This window comes from Marmota monax, unplaced genomic scaffold (assembly GCF_021218885.2).
Source record: "Marmota monax isolate L192 unplaced genomic scaffold, Marmota_monax_Labrador192_F-V1.1 WCK01_AAM20220418_F8-fsc00157, whole genome shotgun sequence".
Taxonomy (NCBI): domain Eukaryota; kingdom Metazoa; phylum Chordata; class Mammalia; order Rodentia; family Sciuridae; genus Marmota; species Marmota monax.
The window spans coordinates 4,136,659-4,160,836 of NW_026694573.1; the positions used below are offsets into that span (position 1 = coordinate 4,136,659).

A 24,178-nucleotide genomic window follows, 5' to 3' on the forward strand; every position below is an offset into this window, starting at 1 on the left:
TCATGAAAAGAACAGAAAGTCACCAAATAAATGACATCTCAAAGCTCTAGGAAAAAAAGAAAAAATCAACTCCAAAAGCAGTAGAAGACAGGAAATAATTATAATCAGAGCAGAAATCAATGAAATTGAAACAAAAGACACAATTCAAAAAATCAATGAAATAAAAAGTTTGTTCTTCAAAAAATAATAAAATTGATAAACCCTTAGCCAAGCTAACAAAAAGAGAGAAAATTCAAATTACTAAAATTCATGATAAAAAAGGAAATATCATGATGGAAACTACTGAAATACAGATGATAATAAGAAACTATTTGGAAAATTTGTACTCTAATAAAATAGAAAATCTTGAAGACATTGATGTATTTCTAGAGACATATGCCCCACCCAGATTGAATCAGGAGGACATGGAAAATGTAAGCAGATCAATTTCCAGCAATGAAATTGAAGATGCTCTCAAGAGTCTACCAAAAATAAAAGTCCAGGACCAGATGGATTATCAACTGAGTTCTACCAGATCTTCAAAGAAGAAATAACACTAATCTTCAAATTACTCCATAAAATAGAAAAGGAGGAAACTCTTTCAAAGTCAGTCTATGAAGCTAGTATCACCCTGATACCAAAACCACACAAAGATACATCAAGGAAAGAAAACTTCAGACCAAAATCCCTGCTGAACATAGGTGCAAAAATTCTTAATAAAATGCTGGCAAACTGTATACAAAAACATATTTAAAAGATAGTGACCCAAGATCAAGTGGGGTTTGTCCCAGGGATGCAAAGTTGGTTCAACATACAGAAATCAATAAATGTAATTTGTCACATCAATAGACTTACAGATAAGAATCATATGATAATCTCAATAGATGCAGAAATAACATTTGACAAAATACAGCATCCACTCATGTTCAAAACACTAGGAAGGGACTGGGGTTATAGCTCAGTGGTAGAGTGCTTGCCTAGCATGTGTGAGGCCCTGGGTTTGATCCTTAGCACCACATGAAAATAAATAAATAAAATAAAGGTACTGTCTCTGTCTACAACTAAAAATATTTTGGAAAAACCAACAAAAAACTCTAGGAAAACTAGGGATAGTAGGAACATACCTCAACATTGTAAAAGCTATATATATTAAACCCAAGGCCAACATCAGTCTACAAAAAAATTGAAAGCATTCCCTCTAAAACTAGTAACAAGAAACGATGCCCTCTTTTACCACTTCTATTCAAAGTAGTCCCTAAAACTCTAGCCAGAGCAATTAGACAGAAGAAAGAAATTACAGGAATACAAAATGAAAAATAACTCAAACTATACCTATTTGCTGATGACATGATTCTATATTTAGAAGACCTAAAACACTCCACCAGAAAACCTCTAGAACTCATAAATGAATTCAACAAAGTAACAGGATATAAAATTAACAGGCATAAATTAATAGCATTCCTATACATCAGTGATGAATCAAGTGAAAGTGAAATTAGGGAAACTATCCCATTCAAAATAGCCTCAGAAATATTTGGGATTCAATATAACAAAAGAGATGAAAGACCTTGACAATTAAAACTACAGAATACTAAAGAAAGATATTGAAGGAGATTTTAGAAAATGGAAAGATCTCCCATGTTCTTGGATAGGCAGAATTCGTATTGTCAAAATGGCCATACTATCAAAAATGCTATACAGATTTAATGCAACTCCTATTAAGTTTCTGATGATATTCTTCATAGACACAGAAATAGCAGTCATGGAATTCATTTGGAAAAATAAAAATCCCAGAATAGCCAAAGCAATCCTTAGTGAGAAAAGTGAAGCAGGAAGCATCACAATACCAGACCTGAAATTATACTACAGAGCTATAGTAAAAAAAAACCAAAAAAACAAAACAAAACAAAAACAACAACAACAACATGGTATTGGCACCAAAACAGACATGAAGACCAAGGGAATGGAATAGAAGACACAGAGGCAAACCCACATAAATACTCTTATCTCATACTAGATAAAGGCACCATAAACATACATTGGAGAAAAGATAGCCTCTTCAACAAATAGTGCTGGGGAAACTGGAAATCCATATGTAGCAAAATGAAAATATGCCCCTCTCTCTCACTCTGCATAAAACTCAACTCAAAGTGAATCAGGGACCTAAGCAGTAGGCTAGAGACCCTGTGCCTACTAGAATAAAAAGTAGGCTCAACTCTCCATCATATTAGCTTAGGAATCAAATTCATCAATAAGACTCCTAAAGTGCAGGAAGTAAAATCAAGAATCAATAAATGGGATGGTATCAAACTAAAACTTCACAGCAAAGGAAACAATCAAAAAAGTGAATATAGAGCCTATAGAATGGGAGAAAATCTTTGCCATCTGCACCTCAGAGCCTTAATCTCCAGGATATATAAAGAACTCAAAAAACTTAACATTGAAAAACCAAATAACCCAATCAATAAACGGGCAAAGGAACTGAACAGGCACTTCACAAAAGAAGAAATATGATATGGTTAACAAATATATGAAAAAAGGTTCAACATCTCTAGCAATTAGAGAAATGCAAATTAAAACCACATTGAGATCTCACTGCAGTCAGAATGACAATTATCAACAACACAGCAATAATAAATGTTGGCGAGGAAGTCGGGGAAAAGGTAGACTCATACAAATTGCTGGTGGGATTACACATTGGTGCAACCTTTCTGGAAAGCAGTATGGAGATTCCCAGAAAACTTGGAATGGAACCACTATTTGACCCAGCTATCCCACTCCAGTTTATAACCAAAGGATTTATCATACTACAGTGATGCAGCCACACCAATGTTTATAGCAGCTCAATTCACAATAGCTAAACTATGGAACCAACCTTGATGCCCTTAACAGATGAATGGATAAAGAAAATGTGGTACATATACACAAAGGAATATTATTTAGCCTTAAAGAAGAATGAAATTATGGCATTTGCAGGAAAAAGGATGGAGACGGATAATACTAAGCTAAGTGAAATAAGCCAAACCCTCCAAAATCAAAGGCTAAATGTTTTTTTTTTTTTTTTTTGACAAGCAGATGCTGATACATAATGGGAGGGGAATGAGGGGACTTTGGATTGTGCAGAGGGGATTGAGGGGAGGGAACAGGGTATGGGGAAGGGAAGGACAGTGGAATGAAATGGACATTATTACCCTACACACTTCTGGTGTGACTCTGCACCATATTTAACCAGAGGAATGAGAAGCTGTGCTCAATTCTTGTACAATGTGTCAAAATGCATTCTACTGTCATGTATAACTAATTAGAACAAATTAAAAAAAGAAATGATTGATTTAATAACTATTTCTTCCTTTTGTCATTTAGTGTGCTTCCCTAAATAATATAACTTAGCATTTCCAGTGTTGAATTTTGTACAAATATAACCAGACAGGACATAAACTTTCATGTCTAACTATTTAGTATCATGATTTAAAGAGTCAAAACATGTTGGGTATAGTTATACAGTTGGCTCTCTGACCACAGATTCTGCATGTGGGAATTCAGGCAATCATGGATAGAAATATTTGGAAAAAAAGCATCTGTACTGATCACATACAGATTTTTTTCCTTGTCATTATTTTTTAAACAACATAGTCTTAACAACTATTTAAGTAGCATTTACATCATAATCTTTTGGTTTTACTAGCACTCTCTACATTTTTACTTTCTACTTCATTGATCTCTGCCTTTGTCTTTATTGTTTTATTTCTCACTGGCTGTATCTCTTTATTTCTCTTTTCCTTTTCCCCCCTCTGTGGCTATTTACTCAATTTCTGGATATGAATGGTAGTTCATTATAATTAAACTTTCAGGTCTTCTGAAATGTACATTTAATGTGCTGCTTGCAATCTGCTCTAAAAGTTAACATGTAGTGTTTTCATTGGCATTCAGTTTTAAGTATAATTTTTATGAATAACTTTATGCTTATATTTAACATGTCACTGAATTTTCAGACATAAGGAATTTTTAAAACCATCCTTTTATTATTTTCTTCTTTTTGCACTACTCTGAATATGTAGCTTATATGATATTGGTCCTTTCTTAAAAATAATTTTTTTAGTTGTAGATGAACACAATACCTTTATTTATTTATTCATTTTTATGTGGTGCTGAAGATCAAACCCAGTGCCTCACACATGCTAGGCAAGCGCTCTGCCACTGAGCTACAACTCCAGCCCCTGACACTGATCCTTAATAATGTAATAAAGCTTCGTTTTATAACCTAATTATGATCAATACTTGTAAATGTGCTTGAAAAGAATGTTTATTTTCTGTTTACTGGATATAGGACTTTTCACAACTAAGATATACAAATTTATACCACTATATAAATAAACCTGTTAGCTGCTCTGCTTAGATTCTAGATAGTTCTTACTTTTGTTTGCTTGATGACTTTGTGGAGGGGAATGCTAAATTCTCCAACCACAGCTGATGCTTTATACAGTTTTGCATGTTGAAGTACAAGTTGGTGCAGTGAGAAAGACAAATAAGCAAAAGCTCAAGAACAGAAATGGAAGGTATAAATTCTTCATTATCTGAAGATGATATACTGTATACCTATAAAAATTATATAAAATTATTAGAATAAATGAGATTAGCAAAGTGGCTGATATAAGACCTGTATCCTAATATGAATTTTATTTCTATATGTAAATAATAAAGAATTAGGAAATGTAATTGAAGAAGCACCATTTACTGAAAGGTAGCTAGGAGTTAGATATTACAGAGATGTACGCCCAAGAAATGCCCAGAGATGATGCCATAGCATCAGTGTTTTTAGTAGTGAACACTGCAAACTATTTAACATCCATCAACTAAGAACTAGTTAAATACATTTTATTACATTATATAGCAGAGATTGTGCTACCATTAAAAATGAAAATGTTGACATTGACACAAAAAGATGTCTGTGACACACACACATATAATTCTAATTATAAAGATGTAACATGTATGTGTATGTGTATATGTGTGTGTGTGGTTCTAGAAATGGAGTCCAGGGTCTTGTTCATGCTCAACATGTACTTTACCACTGTAATACTGCCAGCTCCTGCAACATATTTCTTAGTAAAAAGAAATCCAAAAGGTGACAGAGAGAAAAGGTAAACTAATTTCATTTATGTAAAATAATTCATACATCTCTATTTGTTTATACATACAGAAAGGTGTCTAGAAGCATGTTCACCAAAACATTGTAGCTATCACTTCTTAATGGGATTTTGGTAATTTCATCTTTGAACTTTTCTTTTTTTTCATAACTTCTTTAAATATTAAATATGCATCGTTTTTATTCTAAGGTAATGGCTATATTCTATTCTTAACTGTGGTAATGGTCACACAGATGTTCACAGTTTCACTCTTCTTTAAAATTTACATGCATGAATAAGACAGTGTTGTGGTTTGGATATTAGGTATTTCCCAAAAGCTCATGTGTTAGACAATGCAAAAATTTTCAGAGGTGAAATGACTGGGTTATAAAAAGCCTTGACCTAATCAGTGAATTAATCCACTTGATTAACTGGGTGGTAACTGTAGGTAGGTAGGGTATGGCTAGTGTGGAGGTAGGTCACTGGGGTGTGCCTTTGAGGTTTATAATTTGTCCCCTGTAAGTGGAGCCCTCTCTGCTTCTTGATTATCATGTCCTAAGCTCCTCTGCCATACTCTTTCTCCGTGGTATTTTGCTTCACCTTGGAGTCATCCATCTATGGATTGAGAACTCTAAACTGTGAGCCAAAATAAACTTTGCCTCCTCCTGTGTTGTTCTTGTCAGGTTTTTGGGTCACAGTGATGAAAAATCTGATTAAAACAGTCTTTTGATATATGCCTCACAATGCAATAATGGTATTTTAAAAGAAGGTATCACTGTTACAATCAGAACATAAAATAAAGCTATTTTTCACTTCCAAAAAGTTGTACTTTTGGGACAATGATAAGGAAGAAAGATTTTTTTTTTTTAAAAAGAGTCAATGTGTTTTAGATGGGACTGTGGGGGAAATAACTTTTTAAAAATTATTTATTTATTTATTTATTTATTTATGCCATGCTGAAGATTGATCCCAGAGCCTCACACATGCCAGGCAAGCACTGTATCACTGAGCCACATCTCCAGTTTCACGAAACCACTTTTAAAGAGAATTACTTACAAAGTTATTTAGACAATAAAAATTGGAAGGGAAACCTTACCATGGAGAGTAGGCAGGCCACAGTTGCCTGTGGATGCAGAAAGTGTGGCCATGCTTGACATGCTCCAAGGATCCTCCCTTCCCCCAACCTCCAAGACAGCCACTTTAGTGTTGTCTTTAATTACCTGATCAGCGCACCCGTAGAACAAGGAGATAGTAGTGGTGCCAAAGATGAGGCCAGGCCAGGGGATGTCTCCAGAGATGGAATCTCGAAAGATATGGAGAGCATCTTGGCGAGGCATGTAGCATTCTGGCTTGGCAGTCCAGTTTCCTTCGCTGATCACACTTGGGATGGCGTGGAAGTACTTATGTGCCATCCCCTCATATCCTCCCACTTCACTAAAGGCTTAAAAAAAATGATATTTATCAGTTCTTTAAAGAGCATAGTAACACATGACTGAAGAATTAAGACTACACAGTAAGAGCCAGTGTGATTGGTTGTATCTTATCTCTAAAGGGCAATGAAGTGACATGTAGTCAAGACCTCATATGCTTAAGGAAAGACCAGCTCTTCCTTCTTCTCTGCTATACTCCATAGAGTGTGCTTTTAGATAGGCCTGGTCAAACTGTCTGTTATTCTAATCTGGTACATGACCCAGGCCTGGCCAATATTTCCTGTCTCCTGGTAACAACTGATGTATGAGGAATGGACATGAAACCTATTCAGAATTTGCTCTAAGATTCTTCTGCTGAAGAAATAGACAAAGACTGCTTCTTCCACTGTGTTCTGAGCCAATATGTAAGTTTGAAGCTTTTTTGTTTACCCAGTTCATTCAGAACCCTAGATCCAGTTATGCCTGAAGGTGCTCCTGAAATATTTTATTCTAAGAGCCAAGAAAATGCTTATTTGCCTACACCAGTTTTGAACTAAAGAAATTATCTAAAGAATATTGACTAAAACAAAGATTAATATCCTTTTTCCTGAAATGTCAGAAAAACGTTTATAAAACTTCCTAGTTGAAGTTTTCTTCAGAATCTATGGCATTTCTCCCTGATACCCTAAGTGACATAAAATATTAACATTAAAGAAAAACATTAAAAAATCTACTTAACAATGTTTTATTTATTTTTTTGGCATATAAAATCATGTTCCTTTGAAATGCACTCAATTTTTGAAGTGGGTTCAGAGTCATTTGGATTAAAGACTGAACAATAAGACGATACTGAATGACTATGAATTTAGCAAAAGCCATCTCATGGCATTTATAAAAATGAATTCATGTGGATTAAGAAAGGTAAAACACAAAGCTAAAAAGATATTAGAAGACAAAAGAAGAACATCATTATAACTCTGGTTAGTGAGCACATTCTTAAACATGATATGAAAAGGAAAAGGAAGGGGCTGTGGCTGTGGCTGTGGCTCAGTAGTAGTGTGCTTGCCTAGCAAGTGTGAGGCTCTAGGTTCAATTCTCAGCGCCACATATAAATAAATAAATTAAATAAAGGTCCAGCAATAACTAAAAAATATTTAAAAAAAAGAAAAAAGAAGGTTGACAATTATGACCTCAAAATTTAAAATTTATATGATAGAAATCACACTAAAAGTGTTAGCCTGAAAGAAGAGATTCACATAGAAAAGATATATGTGAATATGAAAGACTCATTTATAAAAGATTCATGTGCATCACTGATCAAGAAAAACTACTGGAAAGAAATATGGCAGGAAATATAAACATGTAATTTATTTTTAAAAACATTTTAATTGATTTTTAAAAAATAAATGACAGCAGAGTGTATTACAATTCTTATTACACATATATAGCACAGTTTTTCATATCTCTGGTTATATATAAAGTATGTTCACACCAATCTGTGTCTTCATACATGCACTTTGGATAATGATGATCATTGCATTCCACCATCATTTATAACCCCATGCTCCCTTAGTTCCCCTCCCACCCCTCTTCCCTATCTAGAGTTTGTATATTCCTCCCATGCTCCCCCTCCCTACCCCACTATGAATCAGCCTCCTTATATCAGAGAAAACATTTGGCATTTGTGTTTTTGGGATTGGCTAACTTCACTTAGCATTATCTTCTCCAATGCCATTCCATTTGCCTGCAAATGCCATTTTTTTGTTCTCTTTTATTGCTGAGTAATATTCCAATGTGTATATATGCCACAATTTTTTAATGCATTCATCTACTGAAGGGCATCTAGGTTGGTTTCACAGTTTAGCTATTGTGAATTGTTTTGCTATAAACATTGATGTGGCTGTGTCCCTGTAGTATGCCGTTTTTAAGTCCTTTGAGTATAGACTGAGGAGAGGGATAGCTGGGTCAAATGGTGGATCCATTCCCAGTTTTCCAAGGAATCTGCATACTGCTTTCCATATTGGCTGCACTAATTTGCAGTCTCACCAGCAATGTATGAGTGTGCCTTTTCCCCCACATTCTCACCAACACTTATTGTTAAATATGTAATTTATAAAAGAGGGAATACAAACAGTCACTAAGTAAATAAAAAATGCTTGGCCTAACCAGTATTTGGAAACTTTAAATTGAAACAAAAACAAGAAGTGGGATACTTAAAAAAAACTGTTAAATGGGCAAAAATTTTAAAGGTTTTAAAAACATTTGAGTGTTGGCAGAGGGTGAGGTTAGGATACACATTATCATATACTGCTAAAGATAAAAGGATAAAAGCAGTTTTTTCTTCTTCTTCTTCTTTTTTTTTTTTTTTTGTGGTGCTGGGGATCAAACCCAGGGGCTTCACATTTGCTAGGCAAGTTCTCTCCTACTGAGCCACATTCTCAGACATGAGAATATGTTAGATAGCTATTTTGGAGAGGAATTTGGAGTATCTTTGTCAAAACTGGGTTTATTTCAATAGTGAAAGTTGAATTAACATTAGAAATCAAGTCAGTATAGTTCACTGAATTAACAGGAAAAGGAAAAAAATTCATCTTAGTAGGTGTGGTAAAAACACTTGATACAATTCAAAAGTAATTTGTGATAATTTGTAGTGAACTAGTAATAGAAGGAAACTTTGTTAGTCTGACAAAGTACATCTATAAAATATTGACAGAAAATATTTAATGTTGGAATATTCCAAGTTTTCCCTCTAAGACTAGGGATGAGGCAAGTATGGTTGTTCTTTCCACTTTTTTAAAAAAATATTTTTTAGTTGTCGATGGACCTTTATTTTGTTTATTTTTATGTGGTACTGAGGATCGAACTCAGTGCCTCACACATGCTAGGCAAGCATTCTACCACTGAGCCACAACCCCAACCCCTGTTCTTTCCACTTTTATTCCATACTATACTAAAGGTCCTGGGCAAAAGAAAAAAAGTTTGGAAAGAAGGGAACAAAACCACAATTTTTTGACTTGGTTATTGGTCATTAGTATGTATTCACCTTGTGATAACTCACATGACTTTGCTCTTTGATGTGCGTACTTTCTGGTAAAAATTATTATATATACAAAATTAAAGTGATGCACTAGATCTATACTTGTTGTGTAGAAATTTGTCTATGCAACAGGTGTTGGAAAAATGGTATAAAACTGTATTTAAAAAAATGATTTTATATTTGATGGACACAAATTAATTGTACACATTCATAGGGCACACAATGTGACATTTCAATACATGTATACAATGTACAATGGTCAGATAGGGGGAACCGCATATCTATCATCTCAGACATTGATCATTTCTGTCGGGAACATTCAAAATCCTTTCTACTAGATATTATGGAATACTCAATTAATTATGGCAACTATGTTGTCATACTGTGCCATATAACATTCCTTTTTACTTAAATGAATAACTATATCCCTGTAAACTTTATATTTTGATTCTATTAAAATATATATACATAAAAATGTTTGTATATGTGAATAATATATTTCAAAGGATATACCCAAAATTATAATAGTTGTTGTCTTTGGGTAATGAACCAAGAAACTGAGGATGATCTGTATTTCACTGTATTCCTTCTGGTTTACTTAGCATTAAGAATAAAATATGTAGATATTCCATCTTATTGCATTCAGAACAGCAAGTATCCAGGACACAAGTAACAATAAATGTTGGCAAGGATATGGGGAAAAAAGGTCCACTCATACATTGCTGGTGGGACTGCAAATTGGTGCAATCACTCTGGAAAGTAGTATGCAGATACCTCAGAAAACTTGGACTGGAACCACCATTTGACCCAGTTATCCCATTCCTTGGCATATACCTAAAGGACTTAAAATCACCATTCTATAGTGATACAACCACATCAATGTTTATAGCAACTCAATTAACAATAGCTAAACTATGGAACCAGCCTAGGTGCCCCTCAACAGATGAATGGATAAAGAAAATATGGTATATAGACACAATGGAATACTACTCAGCCATAAAGAGAAATAAAATTATGGCATTTGCCAGTAAATGGATAGAAGCCAGTCCTCCAAAACCAAAGGCCAAAAATGTTCTTTCTGATAATGCAGATGCTAACACACAAAAAGGGGCGAGGAGGGAAGAATAGAAGTTCATTGGATTACACAAAGGGGAATGAAGGGAAGGGAGAGGATGGGAACAGGAAAGACAGTAGAATGAATCAGATATAACTTTCCTTTGTTCACATATGAATATAAGACCAGTGTAATTCTACATCATATACAACCATAAGAATGGAGTCCTAATTAGAATAAGTTATACTCCATGTATGTATAATATGTCAAAGCACACTCTATTGTCATGTATATCTAAACAGAACAGCAACTAAAAAAAAAGGAATAAAAATATAATTGTATGTGTATGGGTTCTTACAGTGACTAGACTGAAAGACAACACTGATTTGGATGCATAAGGGGTTGTATATTTTTAAAAGAAAACAATTATTTCATAACTTTATAATAGTTTATTTCTCAAAAAACTTAACCTGAATACCTCCATTAAAAATCCCATTAGATTTCTCAGTAAAAATCTAGAGATATAATTGTTAACACTATATGGAACATTGTACCCGCTCCTTAGTTTATTTTATTTGGGTACCATTATCAAATTTTGGGGTAGACTTCATAGGTTTAAAAAATATTGATATGTAATACTAGCCCAAAAACAAACACATGGTTTACTGTGTTTTGTAGCTGAAAATTTTGTTACTCAAATTAGTCATTGCTCCCCATACATTTAAAAATGATACAATTCCTTGGATCACGTTTGACCTGTATTTTGTTTTCCTGCAACATAGCACTGAGAAAAATTCATGGTATACTAATACTTCCTGAATGGTAAGGTAGGGCACTGTGTGATTCTGTTTGATAATATCTGTTCTTATTCCATGAGACTCATCAATATACTCTCCGAAACTATAATCCTTAAATTGTGTTCACATATTATTTCAATAATTTTCTATTACCCAAGCCCAGAACTTTTCCTTCTAGATTTCTGGAAGACCAGTCTCTGAGCCATGGGGTCATATCAACTTGCTAAGCTCACACCCCTAGCTGTGGAAAGAAATTTCCATTTTAAGTGTCTCCTTGCCATTACTGACCTATAATATGTTATAGATTAGGTTTTGTTATTAAAAAGAGAGTTCTTGGTGTGTCTTACTCTTGGTATATTTCATAAACAAGCTGAGACTTATTTTCCTCATCTGTAAAATGGGAGTAACTACAGTAATTATGCCTCATGGTGATTTCGATAATTAAATCAGGCAACATAGATAAATGCCTACCTGAGACCTGATAATATTCAACTTGTGTCAGCTACAATATTTAAAAAAAATTTTAGTAGTAGATGAAAACAATACCTTTATTTTGTTTTATTTGTTTTTATGTGGTGCTGGAGATTAAACCCAGTGCCTCCCATGTGTGAGGCAGGCGCTCTATCACTGAGCCACAACCCCAGCCCTCAGCTATAATATTTTTATTCTCATAACTTAATAAGTACCTACTAAGTACTAAATTCATCAGCCTGCACAATGGGTGGGAATATTTTGTGTGGATCAGAGAAGAAGATGTGTTGATGGAATAATGATGAAATCACACTATTTGGGGTGAATAGTCCATTGACTTTGACAAATGTATTTAATTGAGTGAATGAAAGGAAAGGGTTTTTCAACTGGAAAGGAAGAACAGGTAAAAAGCGCTGGAATGGGGATGAGTATGACAGGCCAGATACTTGAGTTTATTGTCTCTGCTTTATTACTCAACTTCTCTTTATCCTGAATTGAGCAGAGATTTCCTCCCCAGTTTTCAGCGTAAGCTTTGACAACACTCTTAGTTTTTGAGGGCTTCAGTATCCTCATTTGTGAGATGAAGGTGCTGATGACCTAGGGCAGCTACAGATTTAAAGATTCTACCCTCTGATGCCCAGTCTTCTTAAGTTATACTTACCAAAACTCATTAACAAGACTGATCCTAAAATCATAACAGCAGCATGTAAGACTTCAGTATAAACCACAGCTGTCAAACCACCTGAAGAAAAAGAGAATGAGAAATGAAAACACGTCTGACTTTGCTGACTGTAATTTCTGAATCACCTACTCAATTCATCTTTCTCCTCCTATCTCTCTTCATTAAGACTTTATATCCCTTTAAATCAGTGTCTTTTAAACTACTTGTACTTGGTTTTGGTACTTTCTCTTTTCTCTTGTAAATATCCTTGACAATCTTTTATAAGATTCTTAGCTTGCTCTTCTATATCCCAATTTTCCTTTACTTCCAAATTTTTTCAGATAAAAAAATCTGATAGATCTCTTAAGCAAAAATAATGCAACCTTCATCACAAAAATCTCAGTTTAAAAGCAACAGTTAGTAGCACCCTGGCCTCTACCCACTTCGTAGTATCCCCTGTGGCAATGAAAAATGTCTCCAAACATGTCTCCTGAGAAGCAAAATCCAGCTCCTATTCCCATGTTTTGTGATCCACTGAATACACTCTACTTCCCACCGATTCTCTTTACTTGTACTCTAGTGAACTCCTGGGAACATAAACCAGCACTTTGTCTGGAAAAGAATGACAGGAGCTTCCATTCTCCAAACCTAGGTAAAGGCTCCCTAGAACACAACTGCCTATGTAAAAGATCCCGTCTGGGGAGGAAAGACGGTGAAATGAGATGGACATCATTACTCTAAATACGTGTATGAAGACACGAATGGTTTGAATATACTTTGTGTACAACCAGAGACATGAAAAATTGTGCTTCATATATGTAATATGAATTGAATTGCATTCTGCCATCATTTATAACAAATTAAAATTTTAAAAAAAGATCCCATCCAAAGACCTTGCCAGGTGACTTAAGGCCTATGTATCCCCCTCATTCCCTTTCTGTACTCCTACTCTATCACTTGATAACCTGAAGTAACAGCCCAATTCTGCCCCAAACATGGTCACTATTGACCCTATTATTCCCCTTGAAAAACTCTTGAGAACCCAATCTAATTTCTAGAAGTAGAACACCACTTAGGTATCCCTCCCTCCAATATTTCCACTGTCTGTGATCTATATACTTAGGGAAAATTGTAAGGTCTAGAAACTGCTGCCTCAATGTCTACTAGTACTCCACTAAGTAGAGAGTGTTTGAATTAGTATAAATCCTGATTCATGGGTTCAATTTCCATCACTCCCCCCCCACACAATCCTGATTCAGTGTTTGAATCAGGGCAACCTCACCTGTGATGGTGTACATGCCAGAAACTGTCAGCAAGACTAGGGTAGTCTGGTAAATATTCAAGTTCCAAATCATTTTCAAGAACATAGCACCATAGCTGATCTCCAGCTGAAATAAGTACAAGGTCAGCTTACTGCACTTTCTTTTCCATCAGAATCAACAACAATTCAAGAAAGAAATGGGTCTTGGAAGCCATATACAAGAGATGGTCTCTGACTGGCACCGCATTGCATGGATGCTAGGTGAGATCTACCCGTGAGTTCAGCTGAATTAATTCAATTTGCCCGGTTAACGCAACTTAGCCTTTTCCATTCTGAAGCCTCAGAGTGGAAACTATGGTTCTGCCACTGGGAAAAAGCCACGGGGATAGCATCTCAGAGATTGGCAAACTTTTTGTGTAAAGGGTCACATGGTAAATATTGTAGGCTTTTTGGACCACACACTGTCTCTATTTTTTTATAACCTTTTAAAGCTGTAAAAATTGTTCCTAGCTCAAGAGTTGTACAAAGCAGATTATTAGCTGGATTTGTCTACAGACCAGATTTGTTGAACCCTGGCTTAGTTAATACTGATTTTTTAAACATCTGCACATCATTTAACTGGATAACCTCTTGATTTGTTATTCTAGCCTCCAAAGCCAGGGATACAATGGGAAAAGATTCATCTATAAATTTGTTCACCAAATGCTTACTGAGTTCCAACCATGTCATCGATACTTAGCAGGTTCAGAAGACACAAGGGTTACCAAACTTAGTAGCTGTCTTCAAGAAGCCTATGTTGAATGAAGGAGACAGACTACTATACAGCCTTGTTTTCAGTGTGATAAATGCCACTCATTTGATCATTTAAAAAACATTTTATCAAGTGCCTTATGTGCTAAACATGTTCTCAGCACAGTTCTCAGTAATGCAGTGAAGAAGCCAAGCAAGGTCCTTGGTCTCAGGAAGCTTGCACTGAAGCAGAGAAGACAGACAATAAACAAATAAATTACTCATAGGGTGATAAACATTACAAAGAAAATAAAAACAGAGCCATGGAGTAGAGACTGACTAGGAAAATCTGTGAAGGCCTGTTGCAAGGAGGTGACATTTGTAAACACTGTAAACAGTATAGAGCAAGTATAAGGGGCTTGAGGTGGGAATAAGTTAGCTGTGTTTGAAAATCAATAAGGCAGTAAATGCAGGTTAAGGGGAGTAAATAAGAAAAGTAAGGCCAAAGAGGCAAGCAGGGACTTGAACAGGACAGCCCTTACAGTCTTACTCAAGAGGTTAAGTTTTCTTGCAAGAAGATGGAAACTCCTAGATTTTTTTGAGCACATTACCTAATGACATTAGATGGATAATCCCAAGGTTCTTTGACCTGTGATCTGCACTTGAGATTAAGATGCCTCTGCCTTTTATGTTTTGCAAAATAGTATTAAACTATTAATAGTAAAATTAAGTACTCTTAGATACTCTACCTTACACAATAGAGATCAACAAGTCATTTATGAAGCTTCAGAGTAAACTATTGGGATAACTAAGCATAATCCTGAATCCCGCTTGTTGGTTCTTGTTCTTTTTTGTTCTTGTTCTTTTTTGGGGGGCGGGTATTTTACTGGGCTGGTTTTCATATAACTCACCGAGATCATACTAAAGGTATAGACGAGTAAAAACATAAAAGAGAAGAGGAACTGGATCCGGAAGCCACCAAATCTCTTCCTCAAATATTCTGGCAATGTCACCACCTGTACAAGCCGCAAGATAAGTCACCATCAGATAGTGAGTGTGGAAGAGGCAGATCCATGGGGATGAGCCTTGCTCACAAAGTGCTGTTTGCCCCAGAGATGTTGCCAATGGTGGGAGTGGTCCAGGAGTACAAAATGTGGGATCACTGCCTCTGGCACCAGTCAAGATGGGGCAAATAAGGAGAGGCAATATTGCTGTCTTCAAGAAGTCTTGGAATCCAGCTTCCTGTGCAATCTTTGGAATGCAGAAGGAAATTTAGCTAATTAAATTTTCTAAAGACAACAAATAACTTTTATGGAATGATAATAGAGTAAAAGCAAGTACCTTGTCATGTACTAAAAAGATAGCTAGTACTCAAAGGACATGGAACCTGACTCTACAGTCTGTGTCTAAACTGCCAGTCTAGGTGCTGGTGCCCCAAATGATACTGTTCTTTTTCTATACTGTCTAAGGCACCAGGAATTCAGAGATCATGCCTTCTGTGCTCACTATGTTCTTGGACCAGAAACTGGGATCATATCCATTTAACAATTATTGATATGCCTACCATAGCTAAATGGATATGGTCCCAGTTTCTGTCCTATCTTTATGTGCTCTTGATCATCTACCAATCAATACATGTCTACTTTAAGTTCTAACTTAAACTCTCCCTGTTTGATGAAGCACCACTCTTGGTAGTGTCAGTCTTTTAAATCTTAGCCATTCTGGTGTGTACTGTATATATATAAATTTTTTTAATATAACAATGTTTTGACTTCTTAAAAATATCTTTCTGGCTTGGGGGAGGTTGCCTTTCCAAAAACTAGTCAATTTTTAAAGATAACAAAGGGCTCAGCATGGAGTATGTCTTTGATATATGAATTAACCAATTCAGAGCTGAACTTCCTCTAGCTAGCCTGTGCACCCCAGGGAACAATATCCCTCTGCTCATTCATCTCAGATCAGGTATTAGGCAACTAGAGATCAACCCTACAACCCCAAAACTATTGAGATTATTTAAGCTAGCCAATCCTAAATTGTTCATTCTGCCCTGCCTTGACTTTCCCATAGAAACACCAATAAAGCCCCAAATCCCTTCACTTCTATCTTCTGCCTTCTGACCATCCTGTGTCTTTCCCATGTGGTCCTGCATGGCATGCTGTCTCTGACACCCTCCTATGTCTAGGACCTGTGAAAAAAAACCTTCATTTTTCCTGAGCTGCTTCTGTTTCTACACTTGTTGTCAAAGCCAATGACTACCTCATAAAAAGAATCAAAGAATGAATATGCAACAGTATCTTATTTTAATAGCACTTTCCTAATGATTAATTATAGTATCTTTTCATGTGTTATTTGCCTCTTGTATATTTTCTTTGGTGAAACATTTGTTCAAACCTTATTTTTATTATCAACTTATAAGAGGTTTTCAACATACATATTTTCTGCATATAAGTGTTTTATTGTAAATAAGCTTTACAAGTATTTCCTGCCAGTCTCTAGCTTTGTTTTTCATTTTCTTAACATCTTTTAAAGTAAAAATTTAAATTTTGGATGAAGTCTAATTAACTAATTTCTTTCTTTATGATTTATGCATTTTGGGTCTCAAGAAATCATTACCTACCAAATCACCTTGATTTTTGAGGAATATTTTTTTTTTAATTTTTTATTGTTGGCTGTTCAAAACATTACATAGTTCTTGATATATCATATTTCACAATTTGATTCAAGTGGGTTATGAGCTCCCATTTTTACCCCATATACAGATTGCAGAATCACATCAGTTACACATCCATTGATTTACATATTGCCATACTAGTGTCTGTTGTATTCTGCTGCCTTTCCTATGAGGAATATTTTTATTTGATACAAAATCCTTATTTAATATTTTTTTCTAGCATTTTTGAATATGTCTTTCTAATGTTTTCTGGCTTCTGATGTTTCTACTGAGAAGTTGACCATTAAATATGTCATTGTTGCCTTGAATGTAATGTGTCATTTTCCCCTTACTGCTTTCAAGATTTCCTTTTTGTTTTTATCAGTTTCGCTATGGTACCTAAGTGTGGTTTCCTTTGTGTTTATTCTATTTAGTTTTTACAAAGTTTCTTGGATCTGTAAATGAACATTGCCCTCCTAGCTTTGAAAATTTTCAGTTGTTATGTTTTCAAAAAATGTTTTTCTGGGGTTGTGGTTCAGTGGTAGAGCACTTGCCTAGCATGTGCGAGGCACCAAGTTTGATACTCAACACCACATATAAATAAATAAAAAATAAAGGTCCATCAACAACTAAAACATTTTTAAAAAAGTGTTTTTCTGCCTCCTCTGTCTTCTCTTTCTGGGGCTCCAATTACATGCATGCTGGACTATCTGATATTGTAATCACAGGTCTCTGGGATTTTGTTCCACCTTCTTCCTTTTTTCTCTATTCCTTATCCTGGGTAATTCTTATTATCTTAAAATTCATTGATTCTCTCTTCTGTCATTTAAAATCTGCTGTTGAGCTCCTCTTGTGAATTTTTAACTTTAATTACTATGCTTTCCAACTCTAGAATTCCTCTTGATTCTTTCCTATAGTTTTAGTGTCTCTGTAGAGAAGCCCTATTTGTTCATTCATTAATATCACATTTCCTTTACTTTTTAAAAAATACTTACCATAGCAGATTTGAAGTCTGTCCATTAGATCAATATATGGACCTACTCAGTCAGGTCCTATATATTGTATTTTTTTCTCTTACAATGTGGGTCATTCATCTTCCTACTTCTTTGTATATCTAGTAATTGTTGGTAGGAAACTGGTCATTGTAAATAATATAATGCAGTGTCTAGAATCTGTTTTGTTTTTCTGGGGACTGCTATTTTTATTTTAATAGGTAATTAACTTTCCTAGACTGAAGCTTCCAAACCTTTCATGGTCAGCCCTCCCCAACCCATGTTCGCAGCTGATGTTTCTGCTTGTTTTTTTTTTTTCACCATCTTCCAGCTACAATTAATTAAGTCTGGCCCTCAGGAGGTTTCCTCTGAACCTGTGTAGTATGGAAGTCGACAAGGATTTCATCCAAATTTATTTTCAGATTTGGGGGTTAACTCTCTCTTTGGTTTCCTTGTTTTTAAAATGCCCCACCTAAATTTCCTAGTGCTTTGCTGTCCTCAGTTCTGTCCTTTGACTCCTCAAACCAGTAAGAATTCTGCTTTCCACTGCTTATCCTATATGGTTTGGGAAATGTAGTGTGATAAACTAAAAATCTCACCAGATGCAGTACTATCTTTTCAAGAAAGAGCGCCTTATGGGTTCTTTCTCTTTACAAATAGGCTTTCTGGAGTCTCATATATGTATGTGTACTTTAGTGATCAGCCAGGAATTTGGAATTTTTATATCTTATTTACAAATTATTCTCCATTTCAAGGATACAAATATATTCTATACTATATATTTTTTTGCATTTTACATTTAAGTCTTTAATCAACCTAAAATTATTTTGTGTAGAGTAGGGATCCAATTTGTAATCAGTTGGCCTTCCTTTATTTAGTGATCTGCCTGCAATACCATCAATGTCATAAGTGTCCATATATATGTTTCTGGGCTTTTGCCCCTCTTCCACTTGTGAGTATGTGTGTAAGTCAGATTTCTATTACTGTTAAAAAAAAACCTGAGATAAATAAACTTAAGAAGAGGAAAGGCTTATTTTGGCTCAAAATTTTGAATGTTTTAATCCATGACCAATTGACCCCACTGCTTTGGGCCTGTTGTTGTATCATAGCAGGAGAGTTTGGCATAGAAAGTTGCTTATCTCAAGGCCAGATGAGAAAAGAGAAAGAGGAAAGTGCTGGGGTCATAATATCCCTTCAAGGGTCTGTCCGTCCCCAGTGATAGGAAGATCTCCCACTAGGCCCCATTTTTAAAGATTCTTTCCAAGAGCACCATGGGCTAGGGATCAACCACTTTCCAGGAGCACCATGGGCTGGGGATCAACTCCTTAACATATGGGCCTTTGGGGGACAACTGTGTAAATCACAGCAGTGAGTTTATCTCTGTGTTAATTATTACAGCCTTTTAATACTTTTTTGGAGGGTACTGAGGATTAAACTCAGGGCACTCAACCACTAAGTCACATCCCTAGTCCTATTTTGTATTTTATTTTGAGACAGGGTCTCACTGAGTTGCTTAGTGCCTTGCCATTGCTGAGGCTGGCTTTGAATTTATGATCCTCCTGTCTCAGCATCCAGAGCTGCTGGGATTAGAGGTGTGAGCCACCTTGCCCAGCTGTAAACTCTTTGACATTCGGTAGGACAAGTATCATCTTTGATAGCAATATCTTTGCTATTCTTATACTCTCCAACATATATTTAAGAATCATTTGTCAAGTTCCTCAAAAAACTCTATTTGGATTTTGTTTGGAATTACATTCCATGCACAGACCAGTTGGTAGAACTGACATTTGAGTCAGCTGAGTCTTCTGACAGTTGAGTCTTCCAATCATTAACATATTTGTTCTCTAAAAACCTAAATTGGTTTTATTTTTTAATAAACTTTAAAATGTTTTCTTAGAAAAGCCTTAAAGGATAAACTATTCAGTAAGCCAACAATTATTGGTGTTTGTTAACCCAAGGAAGCATATGTCTTGTAGGCATCTTGTGATTAGGGAAGTCAGTACAAGGATCAAAAGACTAAGAAGTTTAAGTTGTCCTCTAAGATGTTTTTAGTACACTTGCAATATTTGTGAGAAAAAATATTTAGAGAATAGAGTAACTAATAGTGGACACTTACCCCAGCCTTAAGGTAAATAGGAATAAATATCCAACCAAGAACAAAGACCATAAGTATAGTCTGAAATCAAGAAGATGAACAATTAAATCAGGGACCCATCTGGGTCAAGCTCTTAAATGAGATGCAAGCTCAGTTACTATTAATTTTGAGCCTGATAGATATATCATTACTTGGGACTTACAAATAAAGGTCCAAGAATACACCTTTCAGAAAAAAATAACTTAATTTTCAGGCACATGATCTTTGGCTATGTGGCAGAGTGCTTGCCTAGCATGTGCAAGGGCCTGGGTTCGGTCCTCAGCCCTGGGTGGAAAAAAAGCCAAAAAAAAAAAAAAAAAAGATTCTTTTAAAAAAATTTACTTTTGGTACTGGGAATTGACCCTGGGGCACTTTTCCAATGAGGTATTTCCCCAGCCTTTTTAATTTTTTTAAAAATTTGAGACAGGGTCTCACGAGTTGCTGAAGGTCTTTCTATGTTGCTGAGACTGGCCTGAACTTGTGAACCTCCTGCCTTAGCCTCCCAAGTAGCTGGGATTATAGGGGTAGATCACATGCCAGGTGTCTATAGAAGGCTGTTAATTTGGGGAAGTAAACTGAGTTCATTTCCAAGAATGAGGGTGGCTTATATTTTAATAAATTTAAAATATTGTTAAAAATAAGAAAACACTAAGGGAAAAGTGAGAGAAACTATGTAAAAATGTCACACAATTGAAATTAAGTAACATATTTGGTTCTGGATTTATTTACAAAGAAGGGATAATGTGAGCTGAGTATATGAAGAAAAGTGATGTTTGAAAATTCTGAGAACTTAATAGTGATGAAGAACAGAGTTTATTAGGTTTTGACTCTGTAGAAATATTCTTTATTTTTTGTAGAATATAAGTACAAAGATGAGACTAAAAATGTGGAGCTTTCTGATTAATAAATGAATTAAAATTGGGTGAAATCAAGAAAAAGAACAATATTTCCTACAACAAATATATTCCGTTAAATAAATAAATAATCCAATATTTTATATTTTATGATTGGAACTAGTATTTCTGTGAGATAACTTAGAAGAGTTATAGTAACTACTGAATTCTCAAAGAGCTTGGTTTAACCCATTCTAAATATTATGCAAAGACATATGCATAGATATGTCTATATATATACACACATGTATGTACATATACATACACCCATATAGGTCTGTATATGTACATTATATATATGTAGATATATATATTTAAATGTTAATAAGATCTTTTCCCTACCTAATATCCTAACAGTTTTCTGTTCACTATGTTCCTATGGTTGTAGGGTTATAAACATTGTTTCTTAATTTACTAAGAATGAAAATCAACACAATCCTTTTGAAAAATCAAACATGTAGTTCCTTTCTCACAACTTCTCAAGAAGTCTTTCATAGTTACCCAAGGTTGCAAGCAAATTTTTAAGTTTTTGAGTTTTATTGGACAACAATAAATGTGGAGATTAGTTTCTGCAAAATGTATTACTTACGTTCCATTCAAAGGCCCCTACAGCGATCCCCGAAGATGCTCCTATTCCAGACAGGCCTATAAAATGGCCACTGCCAATATATGTAACAAAAATAGAAGTACCTATCTGAAAATAAAAAGATAAGTACATATCAGAACTAGGTAATTAGTTCTCACAAATACAAACTCCCAGTGAATTTCACATTTTTTTCAAAAGGGATTATTCCTTGTACAGAATTCCCATTTATGTTTTTTCTATATCTCCCTTAACCATGAATTAAAAGCCAAGTAAAAAAGGAGAAAATGAGAAAAAGTAAAATAGCCATACTTATGTTGTCACGTTCTCCACTAATGTAATTAAAGCAGAAGTAGTTAGAAGTATGGATTTGTTTGAAATAATTTAAAACTGAAAACAATATAACTTTTTGTGAGACTGGTTAAAATACTAAGGTACATGATTGTGAGGAAGTACAATGTAGCATACAGAAGGAATAAGGTAGTTCTATTAAGTGATAAAATAAGGTAAATAAGATAGATGTAGTAACACATGCCTAAATCCCAGCAGCTCAGGAAGCTGAGACAAGAAAATTGCAAGTTCAAAGCCAGCCTCAACAACTTAGTGAGGCCCTAAGCAACTCAGTGAGACCCTGTCTCAAAGTAAAAAAGGCTGCAGATGTGGCTCAGTAGTTGAGTGCCCTTGGGTTCAATCCCTGATACAAAAAAAGTAAATTATATATGTATATGGTTTATATTACATTTATTATATAATAAGTAATTTATATTATAAATTATATATAAAACATAATTTCTACAATTGTATGTATTTTACATTTGTGCACATATATATTTATGTATGCACGGAAACAAAATGCTTCTGGAGCTAGAATTATGGTTACAGAGATGGAGTGGGGAGAATATTTCAAGTTCCATACTTGGACTGTAATTTTTGTTTTTTTACAGCCAACATCTGTTACTTTCAAAATGAAAAAGTCCTAGAGGCATATAAAAGGAACAAAATACCTCCAAAACCAGTCATAATTTCTGAATGGAGTGGAGGCACTCACTCCATTTAAAACCGTAATTTGACTATAATGTCATTGGCATCAGACACATTTAAAACCAAATTATCAAGAAAAGCTAAAACCAACAAAGGCTTTTAGGTAAATGAAACCAAGATGAAAACAGCATTGGAAATATTAACATAAAGTAGCACACAAGACCAAAAAGGCTTAGAAGTGACCAATAAAAGGCAAGGAAATATAGAAGAGACATGTAACAAGTACTCAAGTAATGGTAATTTTACTCTTAAGTATGTTTACTACATTTACCATTATATGAAACATTATATAATGTGTAAATTGCCTAATAATAGAGGGCATAAATAGTGGAACGCCCATATAATGCAACAGTATGCAACTGCATATACATATAATCTCTCTATATAGATTTATTTTAATCAATCTTGAAAGTTGTTCTTAGTACATGAGTAAATGAAAAGATGGATTATAAAGTAATTATTCATTATTTCAATAATAATAATAGTAATAACAATTGTTATTTATTTATTTATTTATTTATTGGTATCAGGGATTGAACCCAGGGGTGCTTAACCACTGAGCAACATCCCCAAGTCCTTTTAAAAAATATTTTATTTAGAGACAAGGGTCTAGCTGAGTTTCTTAGGGCCCTGCTAAGTTGCTGAGGCTGGCCTTGAACTGTCAATTCTCCTGCCTCAGCCTTCTGAGTTGCTGGGATTACAGGTGTGCACTACCGTGCCTGGCTCAATAATTATTAGTAATGTCCACTGCCTACTAAGGACCAGGTATAATGTTGTAGGTGTTAAGCATACAATAGTGAGTAAAATAGAAAAAGTCCTATTCCTGCTTTCATGAAGCTAACACTCTTTTGGGAAAAAGAGAAACAATAAACAATATATCGTAGATTTATTTTATAGCATAGGAAACAGTAATAAGTACTATAGAGAAAAAGAAAGTTGGGAAAGTGGATAAGAATGTTGAATAATAGGGCTTTCAGGGTAAAATGTCCTGAGAAAGGAGCTAAGGAATACCAGAAGAGCTGACAGAGCAAGCTGTGGGGATATCTAAGGAGGGCTTCCATGCAGAGGCATTAGCACATGGAAAGGCACTGAAACAGGATACTGAGAACACTGGCTAGAATTGGGGAAAGTCATCCTAAGAGGGAAGAGAGGAAAGGAGGTGTAGATCATCTGTGGCCTGATGTAGGTGTTCATGGCAATTGGGCTTTCATTCTGGGTGATATGGGAGCCCATGGAAGGTTCTAGGAGAAAGGCATCATTGTCTGATTTAAGTTCTGTTAACAGACTCAACTTTAGCTGGTTCTTTTGAGACTATATATAGAGAAGCAGAGGTAGGGAGTCTAGAGAAGAGGCTGTTATAA

The 24,178-nt window shown here is 35.0% G+C and overlaps 1 protein-coding gene across 1 annotated transcript in view; it reads right to left on the bottom strand.

The window, feature by feature from the left end:
* Window positions 1–24,178, bottom strand: part of LOC124076993 (sodium/glucose cotransporter 1-like) — a 59,459-nt gene that overhangs the window by 27,895 nt on the left and 7,386 nt on the right. The window contains exons 2-7 of the mRNA XM_058571805.1: window positions 21,783–21,887; window positions 20,283–20,342; window positions 15,436–15,540; window positions 13,817–13,922; window positions 12,535–12,615; window positions 6,326–6,546 (exon numbers count right to left, since the gene is read on the bottom strand). Coding sequence (XP_058427788.1) covers window positions 6,326–6,546; window positions 12,535–12,615; window positions 13,817–13,922; window positions 15,436–15,540; window positions 20,283–20,342; window positions 21,783–21,887 — 678 coding nt within the window. The remainder of the gene's footprint in view (window positions 1–6,325; window positions 6,547–12,534; window positions 12,616–13,816; window positions 13,923–15,435; window positions 15,541–20,282; window positions 20,343–21,782; window positions 21,888–24,178) is intronic.